We start from the raw sequence: 23,315 nt of genomic DNA on the forward strand, positions 1-23,315 counted from the left end.
ACTTCATTTATCCTCTTCGACCTGAGCCTCTTCTACTGATAATCTGTCTCCCTCGTGCTTGCGCTGGGCATCCCACATCCCAGCGTAGATACTATCGCGCTGTCCCACGAGCTCATCGTGAGTGCCACGCTCAGCGATAACACCATCCTGCATGACAATGATCTGGTGTGCGTTGCGAATCTGCAGCCAACAAGATGAGTCAATGCATACCTCACGTAAATAAATATTAAAAAAACGCGCAACGTACCGTGGACAGACGATGAGCGATAACCAGCATAGTCCGATTAGCCTTAAGGCGATTGAGAGCCGCCTGGATCTCCTGCTCCGTGACCGTGTCGAGTGCTGAAGTAGCCTCATCCAGAATGACAAAAGGCGGGTCCTTCAGTAACGTACGCGCAATGGCAACTCGCTGCTTTTCACCGCCGGAAAGCTTTAGTCCACGCTCGCCCACCTTCGTGTTCCATTGATCTGGGAGCTTCATGATAAAATCATAGATGCGAGCGGCCTTGGCGGCGTCGACGACCTGGTCAAACGTCGCATTTAGGTTACCATACTTGATGTTGCGGAGAATGGTGTCATTGAAAAGCACAGTATCCTGGGGAACAATACCAATGGCTTGGCGTAGCGACTGCTGCGTTACCGTGGCAATGTTGTGGCGGTTCACTAAAATCTTTCCAGTATTGCATTCGTAAAAGCGGAAGAGCAGTCGTGAAATTGTGGTCTTGCCGGCACCAGTCTCACCAACAAGAGCTGTAGTCGTGCCACGCGGAATGGTGAAGTTCAGGTCCTTGACCCCCGTAGTGGCTGGCTGCGAAGGGTAATGGAAAGACACGTGACGGAACGCCACGTCAATGCCATTCTCCGAATCGTATTTGCAGACGCCGAGCTCTACCGCATCGGGCGAGTCAGCAATATCTGGCTCCACCGAAAGCAACTCACTCAACTTCTTCATGTCGACAACCGAGTTGATCACCATATTGTAGATACCACCCAGGAAAAACAGCGGCGCGAAAAGGTTCGTGAGGTACACGGAGATGGCAACGAAAGCTCCGATATCAATTCTGCGTCCACTGTCCTCACTCACCACATGTGGCGCTGCTAGGGCAAGTGCCCCCAAGACGGTAGCCTGGATGATGATAGCTTGGGTTCCATTCAACACACTAAGCGACGCCTGCACTGATACTGAATAACGCTGGTACTTCTCGATCACCTTGGAGTATTCCTCGACTTCGTGTCGCTCGTTTCCAAAGTACTTGATGGTCTCGTAGTTCAGCAGCGCATCTGTAGCCTTGTCATGGTACTCGTTGTCATGGCGCATCGAAGCCTCGCGGTATTTCTTACGCCAGAGTGTGATTTTAATAGTGACGTAAGCATAAATCACCAACGTGGTGAACGCCACGTAGCTCAGTCCGGCCAGTTCGAAATGCATCGCAAAGATCACGATCACCACGCCAGACTCCGCCAGGGTCGGTATCAGGTACAGAAACACATACGACACAACGCTGTTCGCGGATTCCACTCCACGGTCCATCGAGCGCAACACATCGCCCAGTTTCTTTTGCACGTGCCAGTCGTACGAAAGAGACTGCACGTGCTCATACGTCAGCGTAGCCAGCTCAATATATGCCGTCTGCTTCACCTTGAGGTAAATCAGCGACTGCAGTTCCTTGAATAACTTGGACACGAGCGTCAAAAAGCTGAAAATGGCGATATCTCGAATCGCACCGCTAGTATCTTTGGCCACCAGCGCGTTCGTGGCCGATGCCATAAAAAGCGGGGCAGCCAGATTCGCCAGCTTGCTGAGAATTAGCACCAGGTACGTACTTGCAGCACGCAGCTTGTTGGCAAACCCATGTGGCCAAAAGTATGGCTTTAAGATGTACACGAGCTTCACGAACGAGATCCCACGAGGCTTCGCAGGGTCCGTCGACTTGTCAGCAGCCACTTGGGGCAGCGCTTCACTCTCTGCTGGCGCTGGAGTCCGGATCGAGTCTAGTAAGTAGCTCAAGTTGACTACTTCGAGTACAGTGAAGATCAATGGCAGCGAGTTGGCCACATTAGCGTCCACTAGAGCCTGTTTCTCCTCATCCAGACGCGAAATAGCGTCCAACTTGAAAGCGTCCACCGCCAAGACACCCAGAAAGGCAAGGCAGAAAACATTGACGAGCCACGTGACCGCGCGTGCGTCAGGCCAACGCGTCGCCAGCAGGAACAACACGCTCTTGATCAGCGTGGCCCAGACGGGCAGCCCCCAGAAGCGCCATTGAGGCTGTTGCACGTCCAGTAGCCACCCTAGTCGCGTGAAGGCTGAGCCTCCGAGACTCAAGCTGCAGACTACGAGTAGACTGGCCAAGTCCCAGGCTAGCAGTAGCAATAGACTGAACTGCATACACAGCATTTGACGCTGGGCCGACTTGCGTCTCCGCTTGGGGGACAGCGGATCTCCACTTCTGCTGTCGTCGTCCGCATCGTCGTCCCGCCAACGCGAGAACGTGTTTTTCTTCTCCTTAGCATCCACACGCTCTGTCGTCTTGCCCAACAACGGGGCCGCTTCCTGCGACGTCATACTGATGCACACGTCACTAAGATGGAAACTGAAGCGCCCAAGTCCGCCATAACTGACGGATCGCGTTTCGACCAATGAGACATCTCCGATCATGATTGACGTAACATTAAAAATGCTTTTTATGCTTTTTAAAGCTTTAATTTAAAAAAGTTCAAAGAATGACGGTCAGAGTGCGCGTACGGTATTGTTGTACTGTACGACCACGTCGAACACAACCAAAATAGTACGCACATCAGAAACTTGCATTTGGAAGGTTAAATAAGGGGCTGCGGCTAATATGTCAGCAGTGACGACGACAAGGGGGGGGGCTTACACGGTCAGGTCTTCTATCCCCGACGAGCTGCAGCGCTCGATGCGTGTGACGTCCCAGTCACGATCATCTGTCGGCGAGAAGCTGTGCACCGCCGCTGCCAGCGTCTGAGGAGAGAAATACACGGGCGTGGACGTGGGCGACACAACAGGCGAGCCGTCTGAAAGCGAGGCCTGGCGTCTGGCATCCACCTCGAGGTTATGCTGCGGGTGTTTACTCACGAGCTTGTCCAACGCCTGTCGCATCATTCGAACAGCGTTTTCTTTCGCTGGATCGCTGGATCGTCGCTCTTGCAGGATACGAAGCACGTTCTCGTGGCTCTGAATGGAGATTAACAACGCTTCCGAGAACGCAGCCATGTCAATATCTCCCAGATCCAAGTCTTCGACGGGAGTGGCCACAAAGTTTGCCAGATAGACGTCGTGTAGGACCAGCACATCTGCGAGTTCCGGATACTGATACCGGAACGAGTCAGCTGCCACAAAGTGCTCCGGGTTCCAGCGAGGCCACGTCTTCGCAGCGGCTGCCGCTCTCACCTTCGCAAGCTCAGTGGCAATACACGTTTGCAGTCTCTGCCTCATACTGACAGTCCAGATGAGTGTCGCGGTGCTAATATCTTCGGTAGTCTGTAGCTCGAGGATAAACTGATCCGGAGATGCACGCAGCAGCTGTACAGTAACGAAAGTGCAGTTAGTTCAGCTCCCAGCCCTCGTACGCCAGAGGTATCGATTAACGTACCCGAACAAAGCTCGGTGTTAGCAGCTGATACAGCACTTGGGTCGGCAGTGAAGGCACGGGGGCATTCTTTGGTCCCAGACACGCTCGTAGCACCAACGCAGCGCTTCGAATCGCACCGAAGAATCGTGACGGGATCCTCTGAATCTCCCCACCGCTCTCATCTTCGTTACCTGAGGCGTCCTTATGGTTGTCTTCGCTACTGACTTCTTTATCGCCATTGAGCAGCTCAGCTTTAGCAGCTTCTTCGTGTCCATCTTCCGTATCGGATGTGTCCGATTCACTGCGTTCATCGGTGCCTTGGGATTCTGTTGCAGCACTTTTGTCAAGCTCTTCTGCGGGACAAAACGCCACCGTATCCAGAAGTGACAGCAGTCCACCGGCATTAATCACGAGTGCACGAAGCTCATCGTAGTGACACAGTCCACCTAGACAACTCAAACAAACACTCGCGGCGTCGATGTCCGCGTATTGCGTGATGATCTGACGAGACGCGAGCTCGATCAACGCCGTCACCACCTCCGGATTCTTCGTGATAGCGCGAATTCCTGCCGCTTGTTGACTCGCCAGAATAGACAGCACATCTGTCAAGCGATACAAAAGCACACGCGCCATGCTCTGATTGCTTGAGCTGCTTCGCCGACGCGTACCAAACACTTCCACTGTCTGTAATATTTGCTGGAATGAAGGGGTGCGCATCCGCTCAAGGGCGTCGGCTATCACGCTCAAACCTTTTTCCTCCATGAACAATCGACACGCAGCAGTGTTGACGCTGCGTGTATCCGGAGCAGACATCACTGCAGCAAACAGCTCCAGCGACAAGATCCCGCGTACTTGATCCACTTCACTAAGCATCGAGCGACGTAGAGGAGCCAGCAAAGCCTCGTAGAACTCGCTCTGAATCTTGACTTGGGCACCATGCGACGGAAGGAGCCGTGCTAAGGCCTTGAGGATTAACACTTGCACCTCCCACGACTCAGCTGCACACGGACCGCCACTGCTTGATGACTGAATGAGAGATGGTTGGTGTGATGGCGAGGGTAATGGCCCAATACTTCCAGTCCCGCTGGTGTACGCAGACTTTCTGCGGCCAAGCTGTACCAGTTCCTCAAACAGCGCATTAATCAATTCGCCAAACATTTCGGGGGTCCAGTCACTCAAGAATTCCCCACCACCTTCAATGTAGGACCGCAAAAAGATGTTTCCAATGAACAGATCATCATCCTCGTAGCGGTGGTCAGCGTCGCCATCTACGAAGTTACTCCAGGACGTTGTCTTGGACTCAGACCCCAAGTATTTGTGCTTCAGATACCGATACAGTCGCACACGCTGCTTTCGACCCCAGTTCACATCTGCTGCTCGCTTCTGAGACGCGTTAAACGTGTCTGCAAACACTTCCGAGCTGGCTGAATGTAGCAATCGTTCCATGCCACAACCACCAAATCCAAGAGCTTCATTCAGCAACTCGCTTAGTTCGTTGGACGAGGAAAAGCTCTTTGCTCCACCAGCGCCGCGTGAGCTTGGATGCAACACACAGCATTCCTTTAGAAATTCAGCAGCAGCCACACATATACCCATGCCCTTGGGATCGCAGCTTGCTAAAAGCACATACACCAGCGTGAGCGACCTCCAGTTGTTGTCCGTAGTTGAGCTCGAGTGCGACGACGCCGAAGTAGAAGGCGACGAAGCTGATGAGCGGTAACTAGACACTTCACGAGATCCAATCGAGCTACTGCAGTCGCTGTTGCCGTCCAGAAGTGCCAGTTGCTTCAACACAAATAGTAGTCGAGTGATAGTCACATGATCCAGTGTTTCCACCGCCAGTAGTCGACACAAGTACATGCGTTTGGGTCGAACCAGCCGTAACACGAACTTCCCACGGCGAGCAATAGCGAGTAGAAGCCACACACCAGCTCGTATTAACGCATCGCGCTCGTTCACCACAGACACCGCTTCGTCCTCTGGCTCTGCGATATCTACGAGACCGTCCTGATCTACTTCATCCTCCGACTCGAGAGGCCCCGAAAACGTCGCCAGCAGAACTGGATCCGCTAGAACATCCACGATAGTTCGCGTCACATTCGTGCATAGTTGGTTGAAGCTTTCAGACGGGGTACTGCGTGTCGTCATGATAGCAGTATTTAACAGAAGAAAACACTCGCGTACAAATGCAGGGGAATGATTCATGTGGTCACGGAGCAGTAACAGCACGTACTGAGTGGGCAGTTGGCCATGAAACAGCATCGCGTAGCGTCTGATGATCAGTCGGAGGCATCGGACACATAATTGCGCCCATTTCTCATCATGTTCCACCGCCAGTCGGTCCGAGAGATGCCACGCTAGCACAACAGGCTCAGCAATCTCAAATGTAGCTGACAAGTCGGCTACACGAGGAATGAGATACTCCACAAAGTAGTCGTTTACCACAAGTTCTTCATGCATCGAAGGGTACTCCACATAGAACATGTCGTGGTCCCAGCGCATCTGCTCGCCTGCCTGTGCACTATTATCTTCCATCACGTGTCTTCTTCGACGTTCAAGAGAATCAATTTCGGTCTGTAAAGCTTGACGCAGCTCCGTACGCATAGCAGCGCGCCATACCAGCTCCGGTCTTTCGTGTGTTTGACGTACAGCTTCAAGCACTTCTCGCCAGTGCTCTCCCTTCTCCCGTGCGTCTCCAATCCATCGTTCAAAGGCCCCTCCACCGAAATTCATAGCGTTATACGCCAACGTTACCACGCGGCTCCGCTTACTCTCAATATTTCCATTCGTCACAGCCATATTCGACGTCGCGATGGACGTGCGTCTGGGCGGCTCAAACTCGAAAGGAAAATGCGGCAAAGTCCTGGCACTACGAGCTGCAATTGGAGGCTTATGAGCCATAGAAGACGGCGACGCTCCTGTGTGTCGTGGGACAGCTTCACGTTGGCTTCGTGGGGGGATAAATAACTCGACTGGAAAGATACGGTACATCGCCTTCTTCGAGCGAGAGTTGCCAGCACAGAACACTTCCACAAGGTCCACACTCAAGTCCCGTATTTCGAGCTCAGCTTCACCTGTATCGTCCACTTTCTTCCCGTTCTTTAATGTGTCCACATCATCTTCTTGCACGGCTGTTGCAAGCGCATACAACAGCGCGCCATACTCCCTCGCTGACTCTTGCAGCTGATGCACCCGCTCCAGATCCACAATACAGAATAATTCCTTCACCAACGCAATCGCCAGACGCATAACTGCGTACTCGCCAGCTCTGCAATGACACAAGGCCAGTACCGACACGCGCGCGCTCATGAGCGCCTCTATCGCTTGCGTGCACGTCATCATATCCGTCGCTACTCGTCTCTTCACCAACACCAAGTGGAACAGTGTTAACACGCCTTCCAGCACGTTAGCTGCGTCTTGTTGCTGCTCTTTCTTCGCCACAGCATCTCCGTATAGTACCAGGAGCGAGCGCAACACTTCGAAGCCTCCAGCGTCGCCAAAGTTTCGTCTGTTTGCCGCTTCGCTCCGATCTGCCACCTTGTCACCGGGTTCGAAGCCTGGACAGGGCGATAGCATCAAGTGTAGGGTTTCCAGTACCGACACCACGAGCGTAGGCGACGGACGGTGTAGACACGCGAGGAAAGGCTTCATGAAGCACTTGGCGCACAGTTTGTAGAGCTCTCGCCAGCGGATGACGCGTCGGAAGCTCGTGAGGATGAGCCCTGTCATGTCACGCCCATTGTTACGCTGCGCTTGCTCCGTCTGGTCCTGTAACAAGCCGTGTACCACATCGAAGAGACGGCGTTCCTTGACGTCGACGCCTACGATGTTACTTAGGAGGTTGGGGTCCGCATCCACGGGCACTTGGAGCTGTTGAAAATGCGTTGGGAAGTCAATAAAAGTGCCACGAGTTTAAAACAATAGTACACCACATCAGAAGCCTTACCTCGAGCGGGAACAAGGCGCAAAAGGTGCGCAGCACTTCCTCGAGCTCGGTCTTGCTCACGTTGGGCCGACGCAGCGCCAACACGTCGCGCAGCGCGCTCTTTTGCTGCACGGAGCCGGCCTGCCCCATACTTTAAGTATCGGCCAGCCGCAACTCCAAGTATCCAAAGTGACGCTGGATTGTCTGTCAAAGTGTCCATGGATTGCTAGAGGTTTTCTTTATAAACGATATGAAAGGGTCTTTTATTCGAATCAATATTCGCTAAAAATTATAAATCAGAGGAAATGATTATTTACTCGAATTCAGGTTTACGGAATGTCGAAATGTTCATTACAGTAGATAAAAAAATGGTAAACACAAAGCAACAATTAAATCCCTTATTTATCATGAAATAAAGGAATTCTTGATTTGCTCGCTATAACCATTTCACGTATTGTAAAATATGAGCGCAATTTTTTCTGAAAAATTGTGTTTTTTAAATGTGACTTGTCACTTCATAAACTCTTAAAACTAATAGGGTTAGGTAATTAACCCAAAAATTTTAAATTGTAAAGTATGCAGACAGATGGCTACAAGGGGTCAAGTAGAAGTGAACTTCAACGACATACCACTCGACAGCACATTTCGAAACCGGGTAATACATGATCTCAAGAGTGCAAAAGTAAGATTATCTCGAAAACTCGATAGTAAAAAATATGAAAAAACGCTGGTTGCAGTGTTATCAACGAAAGAAGGTTCGGAAATCTTTCATGAAGTTAAAATGCCTGGGAGAGCTGCGTTTGATTTAGGTCTTGCGATGCAGGACGGCGGTACGGTGTGGGACGTTGCGGAGAAGCTCTGACACGGTTTGGACGCGCTTGTGGCGTTCTGGTCAATGGTGCTGCCAGTCTTTCATCGCGTCGCGTGCGGTACGCTTTTTAAATGCGGGCACGCCTCTCTCTAGTTTCATCAGCCGTCGACTGATAGCGCGAAGGGACGTTGCGGTAGTGGGCGCTGTCGTTGCTTTGAAGGGGCATGTAGCTAACGTGGTAGTTTGTTAGCGCAAAACATAGCCGAGCTAGCATGTCGTATCGGGTCTCGCTCCACTTGTACGTTACGTACATCGACTTCCACAGCGTGCACACCCTGCCGAAAAAGTTTTCTACCAACACTGAAACAAGACGATTTCGTGCAACGTATTGGTGGCTAAGCTCTGATGGTGAGTTCGCTAAGTGACAGCATGCAAGCTTACTACTGTCGAACAGCGTGGAAGCGTTTAAAGATCTCGCCCGTGAACATGGCGATTGGCTTAACAACCATGATCGTAAGACACATACACTTGCTGAAGCTCTACAACGACTGCGCGCTGCTGAGCACCAGCGTGACCAGCTGCGTGCGCAGACCAGACAACCGGTCGCGCATTCAACGCAAGTTGCTCACGTCGGAACGAATCAAGGACAAGGCCAAACTCGAGGACGCAAGCGCAACAAGCAACAGCGTAAGCGATCTAAGGGTGCTGCAGATAAGAAGCAACGTACGAACTGCGCGAACTACCAAGGAGAAGGACATTGGTATGCCGAGTGTACGGCTCTCACTGGCCACCAACTGAAGCCAGAGCTTGGCAGAAAACTGCAAGAGAGACAACCCAGGGCTCCTGTGTCGCTGGTGAACTCCGTACATCATGTGGACGCGGTAGCGTTGGAAGAAGATGGCCAAGGACTGTTTGCTGGCCTATCACTATGCGATGCGAATGCGATTGACCTTACGGATGGTGCTGCACTATCACCTACGGTTACGCAATCACCTGTATGGTCACTAACGTCTCCTGCGGAAAGTGAAGAAGGAGGAGAGCGTCGCGTTGTTGAAGGTGTGCATGAAGTCCGAACCTCTGGAAACTCTCATGATGGACATTTGCTCTGTGAACGAACAGTCTGTGGATGGAGCTACTATGTTTCTCTTCATCATAGATGAGTCTACAGATACAAGTGTCCGTACCTACTCAAGAAGAAGAGGGAAGCAATGTTTCACATCAAGGTCATGTTGAACAGGCTGCGAACTCGCTTTCCTGAGAAGAAGGTGCGACGACGACATTTTGACCAAGGATGCGAATTTGCAAGCAAGGAGCTAAGTGACTACTGCAACGACCAAGGGATTGAGCAGCAGTTTACGAACGCCTACTCTCCTCAAGAGAACATCATTGGGGAAGGTGCTAATGACGTGGTGCTACCAAGGATCAGAGCGATGCTGATGGCCACGCACATGCCCAGCTCCTTGTGGGGAGAAGCCTTTCTGCATGTGGTGACGACGTTGAACTGGTGGCCCACCAAGCCCTTAGGATTGGTGTCCCCGCACCAGAAACAGTACGAATCGGAGCCTATGCTGGATGATTTGCTTACTTGGGGGTGTCTAGCACACGTGCGTGCTCCCCCTGAGTCAAGACAAACAAAAGAAAAGCTGGAAGCAAGGGCAAGAATGTGTCTATTACTGGATTACAGTGAGTCGACTCTAGGCTACAAGTTCATTGACCTGGTGACAGCTCAAGTGGTGACAGCTCGTAGTGGGAATGTGAAGTTCCATGAGGAGTTCACGACTGATGGCATCTAGATGAAACACCTGTTAGAGAACGCATTCTTTGATGGTGATCATACTCCACTAGAGACTGTACCTGTGGCGCGCATCAAGACCAACATGGAGACGTACCTTCCAGGTTGGAGTGACGGCATCTCTAGTGCGGAGAAGTCACTTGGGGCGGTACCACTTGCTGACGAACCTGCAGAAACTGAGTTAGGTTCGAGTGGGAGTTTGTTCATCGTTGACGCAGCTGCAAGCAAGGACAGTGCGGAGGCTGCTGGTGTTTCAGCACCAGCCGTGTTGCAGGATCCTGCTGAAGAGGCCAAGGAAGGTTCGGAAGCGATAAAGCGCAAGAGACGCAGAACAAAGAAGAAACCTGCAGCGGTGGAGAAGGAGACAAGTGGCTTCGAGCCTCAACCTCCATCAAGAGAGCCCTGCCTAAAGCGACCAAGAAGGAGGCAGAAGGCGAACGTTCGATTGTCGAATTACGTGGTAGGCCTAGTGCAGGCTACGACTACGGATGTGCAAATTCCTACGGCGTACAAACAAGCACGTGCAAGCAAGTACTGGCAGCAGTGGAGAGCTGCAATGTTGGTGGAACTTCAATCGTTGAAGGTCACAAGACCTGGAAACTTATACCCCGCAAAGATGCCAAGAAAGTGAAGGTGATAACGTGTAGGTTGGTCTTTGCTGTGAAGAGAGACGAGCGTGGACGTTTCAAACGATTCAAAGCGCGACTAGTGATCCACGGACTCAAACAACAACTTGGGATTAACTACTCTGAGATCTATGTACCCGTGATCTGGTTCAAAACCATACGTGTGGCTATCTACTACGCTGTACAAAGAGGTTGGAAGGTGCTGCAATTTGACGTGAAGACGGCTTTTCTGGGATGGAGACTTGGACGAGACTATCTTCATGGAGCAGCCTCCTGGCTTCCAGGTGGGTGGACCTGGATCCATTTGCAGATTGTTGAAGAGCCTGTACGGACTGAAGCAAGCACCGAACGTTTGGAATCGCACGCTTCATGCGAATTTTGTTGCGATGGGCTTTTCTACGACGGACTCTGACTATGGCCTATATGCACTGAGGAAAGATGGTGAAGTCAAGTTGCTACTGACTATTTACGTGGACGATCTACTGCTGATGGGACCACGTGACCTGTGTGTTACGATCGCTGCCTCTCTGCAAGAGACATTCGAGCTTACGACGATGAGCACAGTCAAATATCTCTTAGGCGTCGAGATCCTGATTGACCGGACGCGCCGGCAAATTGTGTACTGTCAGAAGCAGTACGTACTGGAGGTGTTGAAGCGTTTTCATATGGAGAGCTGTAATGGCTGCGCTACACCAGAAGCTACAGCACCCTCGAAGACAGACGTGCCTATTTCGAATGAGTATCTTCTCTACAGAGAGCTAGTGGGTACCTAGTTAGTGCATCAAGACCTGACATAGCTCATGCTACTCGACACCTGGGCAAGTATCTTGCGAGCTACGATCATATGCACTATGCACAAGTCAAGAGGGTGCTGCGTTTCCTGAAGGCTACATGTGACTACGGACTAGTGATGAATGTGAAGCTACAGACTGATGTGCAAGTTAGTGGCTACTCCGATGCTAATTATGCGAACGACCCTGTGGATCGACGGAGTATCAGTGGCTACATCACTATGCTGGACGACAGCGTCATCTCCTACGCATCTCGAAAGCAAGAGATCAACGCACTCAGTACCTGTGAAGCGGAGTACGTAGCAATGGCAGACGACCAAGGACTTGTTGCGGCTTGCTGGCCTATGCAAGGAGTTGAGCTGGAAGCATCCAGTACCTCAACTACTTGGAGATAATCAAGGAGCCATTGCCTTAACTGCGAAACCTGGCAAACATTCGAAATCGAAACATATCGACAACAAGTACCACATGATCAGACGCCACGTGCAGTTGAGACAACTTACAACCCAACACATCGGAACTGATGAAATGGTGGCCGATATCATGACAAAGGCACTTGCAGTGGTGAAATTCACACACTTTCGCAAGGCTATGAAGGTCTTACCTATTGTGTCGAGTGACGACAACGTACGCAATGATATGGCTACAACTACGACTACTGCTACTGCCTGGACTACTGCTGTTGATGCGGAGGCTGAACTTGAGCGACATTGATGAAGACGAGAGCGATCGAGTGGGAGTGCTGTTACTGAGTGGACTGCTATTGCTTGTGGGCTTCGACTACGCTACTGCTAGGACTATGGCGGCATCGAGGATGCGCGTGTGTGATCGCGTCGACTTCCAATAGCGTCGCCGAGATCAAGTGGGAGTGTGAGCTGTGAACTTACCTGCGTGTCGAGCGCCAGTGCAATGCAGTCTACCAGTGTACGGTGCCCCCGTCTACGAGCCACCGTCCACTGCCAGTGTCTGCAAGACACACTCATGCGCCTGGCAGTGCAGCTTGCGGCTGCACTACAACCGGCTACACTGAGTACACATGCGTGCAATGGCGAAGGACTATACCAAGTACTGTATGCACAAGGACATCGTTGGCTGTGCGCTGCCAAGATGGTGTACTCAACGAGAGTGCATTTATCTAGAGTTTAGTATTGACCTATTTGCTATTTGTATACTAATCTACCTTTTGCGGAAAAGCGGTGTTCTGGCGGAGGCTGGTCCCCACTTTGCGTTTTGACGCCTGCCGCTCACCCGAGTCAGCAGAGAAGAGCAGCCTCGCTAGACACCGCAGTCCTGTCGCGGCCTTTTGCCCGGCACTTACGTGCTTATGCATTTCCCTGATTACTTTTCTAAAGTTGATACTTAAGTGTATTTACATTTAAATGGCTCCTACTCTTAGAAGCAATCGACACATGGAGAACAATCCCCCCGTGACGAACCCTACGTCACCACTTTGGCGGCAGACATGAAGCTGCTGCAGCTACGTGAGGCGCATACGCTGGGGGAGCGAGACACAGCGCATTGTGTCAGCGCAAACGTAGGACAGGTTCTTCGTCGAGCGCACGCAGTGCATGATGCGCCAAAGATGGAGTGGGTTTTTGGTTGTGGGCGGGAAATTTTATTTTCAAAATTAGAAGAGTGAACGTCACTTCGTTTCAATTACCTCAGTACTTATAGTGAGGTCCTATATAAGCACATAAAATAAAATGTCAGAGATATTAGGTTTTGACCCTTTCTTAATGCTGCTACTCTAATAAGCTGCATCGGTGCACTTTCAAGCAAAGATTCGACAACCGTGATTGCCGTGTTGCACACGGGAAAGCTCTGGATTTTTTTTACCTGCTTTGTCAGTCCGCTAAAGAATGACCCGTTCATTTAATTTGCGATAACTTCAAGTCTGCCGAATAAATGTAGACAGAGCGAGTTTCATGGTAAAGCTATTTGTTCGCACTGCCCCCAATTTGGTTTTCGCAAGGCGAGTTTCCGCCAAAAGCGTCAATACCGAGCATTTAAATGATCACTTTGTGGAGGCTGAAGGTTTTGTTCACAGTATCCTGAAGAAGGAGGAGAAGGAGCTTCGAAAAACAATCTGATTCGTAATCGTTTCGAAAACAGCCAATCAGCTTGACATACAAATCGTCTAATGATGCATTTATATCTAATCATATACGTGGGTATGGAACAATCAAACACACGAGATTTTCTTTTAAAAAACCTCTGTTAATTCTTTAAAGGACCGGAGAAGTCATATAAATGGCATGAGCTTAAAGTAGCGGTAAATTGAACTGTTACCTGTTACAAGATACTTGTTCCTACACATTTTCAGAATTCGGACTACTAGAGGATTGAGCTGGTAGCGTAAATGCTCAATTCGGTAGAGTAATACAACATGTGCGGGTAAACCAGTCCTGTACCGGTAGTGAAAAGGAAAGAAAGTAGTTTGAGTCTGCAATTAAAGGCCCAATAATTTCATGTTACGCGAGCTAAACGTCCAGCATCAACCGGGCGATCATTTTTCTTCAAATTCACAATTAATACCCGTCATGATACGCTTCCGTCATATCAATCACCGGTGACGGCCTGGGTATCACCCCCGGCGACTGCCTGGCTACCTTTTCCAAAAATGTTAAGCGATCTAAGCGTCCAGCATCAACTGGGAACTAACGATCTGACTTTTCAAATACACAGGTCTTAGCGGCAAGTTTGCAAACCAAATTCTACCCCCCTCCATTCATGTTACGCGAGCTAAGCGTCCGGCTTCTTGTCCAACCCCCGAGATCGCTAAGCTAATTCGGCATGAGCGAGTTTATCGGCGACTGTAAGCCTAAACACCTCTTCCAATCCTAAATGCCCTTGTAAAAGCGATCGACGATTGCACTGATTTAAAGAAACTATTATGGACTATTTTAAGTGAGCGAGTGAAAAGCAACCTAAAGTATGGTGACGGCACCGCAAACGTGGATAAACTCACGATAATGCGTCTTGGCACCATTAGACCCTGACCAGTACAGTGGCATGGCGATTCCCACACAAAGATGCTGTTCGGCATACTATAAATTGGTACCGCCACGCGATGCATGAAAAGCACCCGTTTCGTGCATGGAAGTGGGAAGGTGCTGAGTGCGCGCAGCAAAGGGCCTGGAGCGTGCGCTGCCACTTCGACTTGCGGTCAATCAGACCGAGCCCCCCATTTCGTGAAGCAGAGCAAGCGAGCGATGCCCCGGACGCTGCCGTGGAGAGAGGTGGACACCGAGCTCAGTGCCGACGATGCGGAAGCCATGCTGAGCAGGATGAAGAGGCACAGCACGGGGAAGACCAACGCAATGCCGTGTACGGCTTGTGGCGCCGGCTCGCACCACAGCATGCGGTACAAGTTGCTCAGGTGCGAGTCGCGACCTGTAGCGGCGTCACCTGCTCGTGGCGCGGCAAGGTCCTCGTTTGTTCCGACAGTGGTGAGTTCTACATCTACGAGCTAGGTGATCACCTCACCGCCTCCTCCTCTCCCAAGCGTGCTAGGCTGTCTGGAAGGCAGAAGGAGTTCTGCTGTGAGCTCGCCAAGCAGCAGCTGCGACCGCTGCGCATCCAGCACGCGATGGCCCGGAAGCTCCAGCTTCCTGCGAACGACCTCCCTCCCTTGGACAAGGTGCAGAACTTCTGCAATCACTACTCGAAGGCGGATCTCGAGACCCACGACCGGCTGGAGGACCTCACCCAGTGGATCCACAGCCGAGTGTACACCGGGAGCGAGGGCGACCACGACACGTTCACATTTGCGTGGGATCTCGATGAGAGCGGGAAGCCAATCATCGGCGACGGTTCAGACGAGGAGTCCTTCGTTGTGGGGCTGATAACGAAGGCGTTGGTGCGAAGGCTCACCTTGCCCTCCGAGTATTACGTACTGCACATGGACGCTACCTTCAAGCTCAGCCCGCGGAGTATCCGGTGATCGTCATCGGCATTTTCGATCGTGCGCGCAGCTTCCATCTCGTGTCGTTGTTTGTGGTGTCCCAGATGCTGCAACCAATTTACGAAGGCTGGCTGGCAGCGCTCAGCCGACTCTACACCTGGATCACGCAGCAGAGACTCATGCCGCGATACGTCATGGGCGACGCTGAACAAACCCAGCGCAATGCGGTTTTCACAGTGTTCCAGAGCAACCCTGGCATGGAGAATCTGATGTGCTTCTTCCACGTCATGACCAATGTGGAGAAGCACATGAAGGGATTTCCCTCGCACGTAGCGGGTGGATTAGTGCGAGGGCTGTATGACATGCATTTCGCCCGCGACCAGACCAGCTTTTCCTATCTGCGGGACCAGCTCTTGTGGGCCTGGAGGAACTACCCGGGGCTGGTGGACTTCTGCGGCTACCTGGAGGCACAGTGGCTGCGTGGGCCGTTCTCATTGTGACAATGCTACTCAACGCCGAGTGGCTTTGCCACAACGAACAATCCTGTTGAGCAATTCAACAAGGTGTTAAAGCGGGATTATACGTTGCGGCGGCGCCTAATGATGAGCATGCTGTTGAAGGAGCTGAGTGACTGCTGCATGCATTAATCGGCCAGGCAGCGACCATTCCGAACGGAGCCTGAAGCGGCACCCACGCTGACTCGACGCGTGGTGGAGCTCGTTCGGGAGAAGCTGATTTTGAGGAGCTGCGACGCGGACAGCGTCGTGGGGGACGCCGGAGTCGTCCACGTCTTCGAGTATCCCGCGAAGTGCATCGTCGTGGAGAGGGTTAAGTGAACCACGGAGGAGGCGATTGCCGTCTCAGCCCAAATAAGCGTTAATTACGCCAGGATGAAAGTGCAGAACGAGCCACCGTGTGGGTGGCCCGTTCAGTTGCGGAGGAAGTGGTGTCCCTGTAACTACTTTTTCAAGTTCGGCACCTGTGTGCCCCTTATTTTCGCTCTCCGGGCTAAGGATCGCATGGATGGAGCGGGTCGGCGCATACTCGTGAGCAGACTCATTGGGCAGAAGCGTGGAGCAGCAGGCACCGACGCTGCGGGGGATCGGCCGCGAGCAATCGGACCTGCACTATCTGCAGACTGACCCAGCACTCGCGGATGGGCACGTAGGAGAGGATCTATAGCGGCGTGGAGTCAGACTAAGGCCAATGCATATTGTACAAGTGAGTATATCCACAACAGAGCTTAACGTTTTCCTGCACTTGAACTACGTTGATTTTTCTGCAAGATTGTGTTGGACGACGTTGCCAACTACATGTATTACGGTGTGCATTGAAGGAAAGTCGATCTACTTCGTCCTACGCTCCGTTGCTGCTGTCGTCCTGCAGGCTCGGGTCCTTCCAGCACTTGTTGCACGCGCACTTGAACCAGCGCTGGTTACCATAATGGACAGTCACTTGGGCGCCTGCAGACACATTTTTGATCATCTTCACTAGCACGCGGACTCTCGACCGCGTCTGCTGCTCGATGAAAGCTGCGTTGGGCTCGCAGGCGTGCGAGATGAGCCTCGTGATGGAGCCGCAATTTAAGGCATCCACGTAGACGAAGTTCCTGTTAACGAACTTCGCGTTGTACAGCAGCGTGTAGCCGCTGTTCTCAATGACGGCTTTCCGTGGTTGCCCTTCCACCACTGCGGAGAACTCCATCAGCTCCCCGCAGTACTCGCCCAGGACGTCGCCGACTTCGAGATCCGTGGTGGTGTACACCCCGAGGCCTAACCGACCGGTGTCGAAGAGCTTCAACGTGTCCAGCGTCCGCGGTGCGTTGCTGCACCTCGCCCCGAGCTTCAGTACTTTGGGGTGCAGAACGACGAGGACGCCACGTTGGAGCACGTATCCCAAAAGCAATCGCCGAAACACTTGCATGCGTCGACTGCCCCGATGTCCGGGAAATTAACGCCATTGCGCTTGCAGCTCGAAGTGGGCTCGACGTCTGACGGTCATGGCACCGTCTTGCACAGCGTGCTAGCCTTCTTCGCTGTTGGATCCTGGAGAACATCCCGTCTAGCGTTCAGAGTCTCCAGCTGCTCTTTAACCTCGGGGCTGTTCTGCAAGGCCTTGAACTTGACGACCTGGAACGTCTTCGCGTGGTAGATCTCCGAGCCGCTCTTGGTGATGGCGCACTTCGCCAGATAGCGGCGCTTTCTCGATCTCGGGACGTGCCATTGCGCTCGCGTTTTCTTCGCCTGGTGGCGGATCTTGGCCCGGGCGTGGCGGGCTGGAATCATCCGCACATACACAGCCGCCTCAACTTCGCTTGCTGGACTTGGCTCGGCAGCCTTAGCACCGGAAAGCACTCCACTCTCATCACGACGACACCAAGTCGATAATCTCCCTAATAGACGATCTTTCGTACGCTTGATCGCTTCGTGCCTTCTTCTCCGACCGTGCTGTAGCTTCAACACGGCTCGCTGTCACCGCCAACGGCCGAGTTGGAGTGCTGGGCAGCTCCACCTGGCTCAAGATCGGCGCTGGCTCGGGAGAGCTGCACGCGCTGCTCTGGGGGGTCTCCGGAACGATCTCCTCACTTGTATCACGTAGCGCCTCCCGAACGGACTCTACCGCAGCATTGATTGCCCCGGCAAGCGCTGAATTGAGTGCGCTGGCCCTCGATGGAGCTGCAAACGTCCCTGCGACGAGCTTGAACGTCCGTAGTTTACTCCAGAGCGAGGCACTGGGATCTAGCTGCTTTCCAGACGCATCAGTGACTCGATTCATCATCATGTCGCCCGGGATTACGTCCCCGATGTCCATAGCAACCGGGAAGTCCACGTTCGCGCCGTCGTCAATGCGAGTGACGACGGCGCTGAAAGCCCTTGGGGTCTCTACAGACGAAGGCACGGCCATAGTACTCGATCGTGTCACCAGCACACAGAGTCTCTGGAGACAGTTCAGAGGTGCTGAGGCCCGGCATGCTGCTCTGGTGTGTACTGGGGCGCGTGCGGCTTCCCGGGTTGGCGGCGCTGCTGCTGCTCGTCGACAGCTTCCGCGAGATACTGACTGGAGTGTGCCACCTAAAAGTGGCCCACATTTGGGTGTGGCCCACCCCAGTCAGTGGACCTTGCATGTCAATCTTCGGCAGGAGCACATCGCGCCGGATGCGCCACCCGGCTGTGCGCGCTGCCGCAGCGGGGCGTCCGAGAATGGCCTCTCCATGCATAGTGTGCTGGGTTTTACGGTGATTTTCAGGCGGGTACAGGTGAACTTAACGTTTTCTCCTATTTTAATTAATTCTAGCAGAAGATACAAAAAAGGTACTGTAGCTACATTTTTTATATTCGGTAGAACTTTTCTACTTTTTAATATTAGAGCGCACTGATCCCTAAAGTCAGTTTCATCAAAAGCGCATTCCTAATCTAAACTAAATAGATTTCAAAAATCGCACAATTCTCTAGTTTGTCAGCGAAATGTTCTAGAACGTACCTATAAACGGCACCATAACTGTTGCACTCCCAAAATGTCGCGTGAATGTGCGGCTTACTGTGAGCTTAGTGCTGAATCGTCCGCGCGGCTTAGTAGGCACTGATAAAATTAAGAAAAATAATGAGGACGATAAAAGCTTAGGACAGAAATATTTCCTCCGAGAACGCACAATGTAAAGCAAGCGACTCTCGATTTAGATGCAATATACAATCTAGGTCTAAAATAAATGTTCCACAATTGCCGGTGAATATCAAGCGAAACAAAGAAAATATATATTACTGCACCAAAACGCGTGCGACATGCTCATCATTGCCCTACCGACCAACAAAATAATAATTTCAATGTATTCGAAGATTATTATCCAGAACCATTCTCGAACAGTAGTACTAGAGAAGAATTATGGATACGTTGATGGGCCTAGTTCTAGCGGTGTCTAAATTTGAATTCAATGCTCGAGTATATACGCGTGTACTATCGGTTCATATTTTTTTTAGCGAATCGAGAGTAGAGCTACGAAGAAGTACATTTGGGCTCAACGATAGAGTACTAAGTATGCATTTTTTGTCGGCTTCGTGCTAGACGTAATCGTCCTCGCCTTGTATACGATTCTGCTCGCGCAGTGACATCTCGGCCAACTAATTAATACGAAAAATAGCTCGCGTTTTCCCCGGTTTCGTTCCTGAACCTTAAATGCGACCTATTCTTGGCGAGACTAAACACACATGACAAGATATTTTTTTATATTTACTCGTCATAAATACACGCTGAATGGCAAACGACCCAGTGCTGACATGTTTCGCACGATGAAAGCAAGTGCTTAAATGCGTACTGGAAAAGTTTGAGTATCTGAAATCACCATAAATGTAATGGCCCTGATAATAAAGAAGTATTAATATGGATTGTTTTTGTCAGCTTTTCTGGAGGTCTATCGCTTAAAGATCCGCATCAACCATCAGTACGATATACTCCGTAGTAACCATTTCCACACGAAATGCGATGTGGCTTGTAGCTCTATACGAAGTACAAATTGAACAGAATGATGGCCGTGAAACGCACTCATACCAACCATGGCTGGGAATCGCTGCAAGCAACCAATCTTTAGCCAATACTTAAGTAATACAGATTTTTTTTTCGGACCAAAATGATGGGAGGCGAAAGTTCATTTTGCGAGATTACCAATGAGGTCGTGCCATTATGTGTACTAAAAGAGCTCCATTATTACATGAAAGATAAAAATAGAGTCCAGCGTAATTGCGACTACTTCCGCAGGATGTCGCTCGTATAAGTGACCATCATTGTGCTCGAGGTGGACGGAGTTACAAGCGACATCGTCTTCCGATATGAAATGATTGCATCCTTTTGATGAAGTTATGTATGTAAAAGGTGCTTTGGTTTAAGAATTCAGACCTCCGTTCAGACAACTAAAATTCAGAGAATATTAAACTCGAGGATATTTGTACATAATTAATTTTGTAAATTTCTCATACGGTATCCGTGCTGCCACAATTGCGGGACACACATTTGCGGGAAAGTTTGTTAATATAGGAATAAGTATATTTAGCTTCAGTCCCGCGATTTCTCAAAGGACACTCTGCTTGAAACGACCAAAACTTGAAAATAGCTGGATAGAGCCACAACCACATGAAATTGGTGCTCTTTGCCCCGATATGTGGACTAGGTTAATTAGAAAAAAACCAATTTACATTACTTACAAATCGTCAGATAAAATGGAAAATACATACAAACACCAAGTGAAGTGGAAATCCTTCCAGTGTCCCAATTAGTGTTCGAATGAAAAGCAGCTTTTTCAGCTCTACATCTAGCTGTCTGTGCGAGAAGGACAGCCAAAAAAACGTTGTGAACAAACTGCATGTGCTTTGTGTTTGCTAAATATGCTTCAGCTGCGTCAATAGCAAACCTAGAGCCTATTTTGGGGGACTCCTCAAAAAGTGTCCCATATCTGTGGCAGCACGGATACCTCCACACGGAAAATATTTTTTTTCGGAAATGTGCATTTTTTTGAAAGGAGATACCAGTTTTTAGAACTTCTCATACTATTTACTTATTTATGTAATTTTAAATCTATAACACTTCTACTTTAAAGTACTACTGCGGTGTAGTACTTCAATGCTTTAGCCATTGAAGTACTTCAAGGTAGAAGTACTATTACAGCGTAGTACTACGTTGCGTTATACTACTAGTAGAAGCTTTATTATAGTACTACTACTAGTACAAGATCATTCGTGCCATTATTAGCAAAAGAGCAATTCAAACATGTGTTTAAGCGGTTGTAGCGAAACTGTTGCCCCGCTTACTTAAACGACTGCTGAGTAGCCATGTCGCTCTGGTGCACTGAGTCACTTTGTAGGACCGAGTCCTCCGAAGTTGAAGCCGAGTCCTCCTCAATCAGAGTCTTCGAAATCTTCGAAGTCTTACCACCCTTGACCAGAACAGTGTCCTCACTGCCGCTATCCGATTCGCTGGCAAACAACCAGTCGAGATCGTGGCTGCCAGATGCTCCCTTGGTAACCTTGCCCTTGGTAGCACCCTTGACAAGAGAGGGGTCCTCGCTTCCGCTGTCAGAGTCGTTGTCAAGCAGCCATGACAGATCGTCACTACCAGAGTCCGATTCCTCCTCTGCACCGGGAGCCTTGGTTGCCTTACCCTTGGTGGCAGGGACGTCCGTCTCCTCCGACGCAGATTCGGTAGAATCCTCAACCGGAGTCTTGGTGGCCTTGCCTCCCTTGGTCTGCACAGTGTCCTCGCTACCGCTGGCAGAGTCACTGTCCGAGTCGCTGTCGAACAACCACGACAGGTCGTTACCACTACCTGAGCTGTTCTTGAGCAATTTGAGTAGCCATGAGAGGTCATTGCTTCCACTACCGTCGAGTAACGAGGCTACATCATCACTGCCCGACGTCGACTCCGACGAGTCCATCGACGACGGGAGCGAAATTTGCTCCATCGAAGAGGCGGAGGACGATGCCACGCCGAACTTGCTTCCATCGCCACCGGCCAAAATGTCCTCAATGTAGTCCATAACGTACGTAAGACGAGTGAAAATACCAGCCTGTTCACCGCACTTGCTTCCCCAGCTCACGCATCCAATGAGGATGTTGCCGTCCACGAGAAGCGGACCACCCGAGTCACCATTGCACGTGTCCCTGCCGTCACCGGTTCCGGCACACAGCATACCTTCCGTGACACGGCCAACGTACTTCTTAAATTTGCCACACTCCGCGTTCGAGATGACAGGAAGCGTGAGCTGCTGCAGGATAGGGCTGCCCAGCTCGCCGCTGGTCTCGGTCTTGCCCCATCCTAGAACAGTACCAAGGGTACCGACCTTGTTGCTGGATCCGTCTGCTGCGCACAGCTTTGCCGTTTTGCGCTTAATCGGCTTTTTTAGTTTAAGCAAACCCACATCGTACAAGTGCTCCTTCTTCTTGTACAACGGGTGGCGGAAACCTTTAATGACGGGTATCGAGGTGGCTTCACCGGAGCCAGAACCAGTGCTGTCGTTCGTACCAAAAGTGGCGACAATGTCCATCTCGCTAGTCCTAATGCAATGACCAGCCGTAAGAATGTACTGGGGGGCGATGAGCGTACCGGCACAGAAGGTCTCGTCAAAGAAAGAATCACGCAGACTAGCGAGGAACGGGAACTTGTCGATGTTTGCATCTGAACCCTCGTAAATGCGGTTCTCCTCATTGGCAGTCAAGCCAGTGCTCTCTTTCTCGGTATTGACCGTCGTGGAAACATCGGAAAACGAGTAGCCATACGTGAACGTCGCAAGGGATGCCACTGTCGCGGCGAAGGCGCCAACCTGTACAATCTTCATCGTTCGGACTGTTTGGAGGATTTAGCACCTATTAGGTCCTTCGAAGGTCCCGGAGTGGTGAAAACCAAAATGATCTGGTCGAGCATATCGTCCGGGATATACCATACGGGCTATCCGTCAGCCGGAAGCGCTCCGAAGCTGTGGTGCTAGCAAAGTTTGCCAAAAACAGTTGTGGACAATGTCCACTGGACATTCTTGCGATAATTATGGATAGGGCAAAAAACGTAATTCAGAAGCTTCGGACATGCCTACAGTACGTGCCACCAACTAGACAGTCAAAGCGCGTGCAGTGCCGGAAAACAGCAGGTTTGTAATGTTTCATAATGAAACTTTCATTGCATCGCAAGAGAAAGAAAAAGATGGGGAATGCGACAAAATACCATAAACACTAGCGTCCACCACCACTGTCGAGCCATAGGACTCGGCGTTGGCAGAATTGGAAGAAAAGGGAAGAACACTTGCGAAGAACTTAGTAAAAAGAAGAGTGAGATTGAGATTGAAGAGAGTAAGTGATGCGTGGCTGAGCAGCAGCCAACCATCTAGAATTCTGGTAAA

General features: G+C 50.9%; 3 protein-coding genes across 3 annotated transcripts; all 3 read right to left on the minus strand.

Moving 5' to 3' along the window:
* Positions 1-3: 3 nt before the first annotated feature.
* Positions 4-2,566, minus strand: PITG_02697 (ATP-binding Cassette (ABC) Superfamily; the record flags this gene model as incomplete). The annotated part of the gene is made up of 2 exons (XM_002907555.1): positions 4-180; positions 248-2,566. 2 exons carry the CDS (start codon positions 2,564-2,566, stop codon positions 4-6), a joined length of 2,496 nt encoding a protein of 831 aa, XP_002907601.1.
* A 309-nt stretch (positions 2,567-2,875) lies between these two features.
* On the minus strand, positions 2,876-7,668 carry PITG_02698 (uncharacterized protein; the record flags this gene model as incomplete). Its single annotated transcript, XM_002907556.1, has 4 exons — positions 2,876-3,544; positions 3,615-3,758; positions 3,819-7,463; positions 7,540-7,668. 4 exons carry the CDS (start codon positions 7,666-7,668, stop codon positions 2,876-2,878), a joined length of 4,587 nt encoding a protein of 1,528 aa, XP_002907602.1.
* Positions 7,669-21,996: 14,328 nt separating this feature from the next.
* PITG_02700 (serine protease family S01A, putative) lies at positions 21,997-22,760 on the minus strand (the record flags this gene model as incomplete). The annotated part of the gene is made up of 3 exons (XM_002907557.1): positions 21,997-22,008; positions 22,050-22,647; positions 22,708-22,760. 3 exons carry the CDS (start codon positions 22,758-22,760, stop codon positions 21,997-21,999), a joined length of 663 nt encoding a protein of 220 aa, XP_002907603.1.
* Between the last annotated feature and the right edge of the window lie 555 nt (positions 22,761-23,315).

This window comes from Phytophthora infestans, genomic scaffold (genome assembly GCF_000142945.1).
Source record: "Phytophthora infestans T30-4 supercont1.3 genomic scaffold, whole genome shotgun sequence".
In the NCBI taxonomy this organism is placed as follows: Eukaryota; Oomycota; class Peronosporomycetes; order Peronosporales; family Peronosporaceae; genus Phytophthora; species Phytophthora infestans.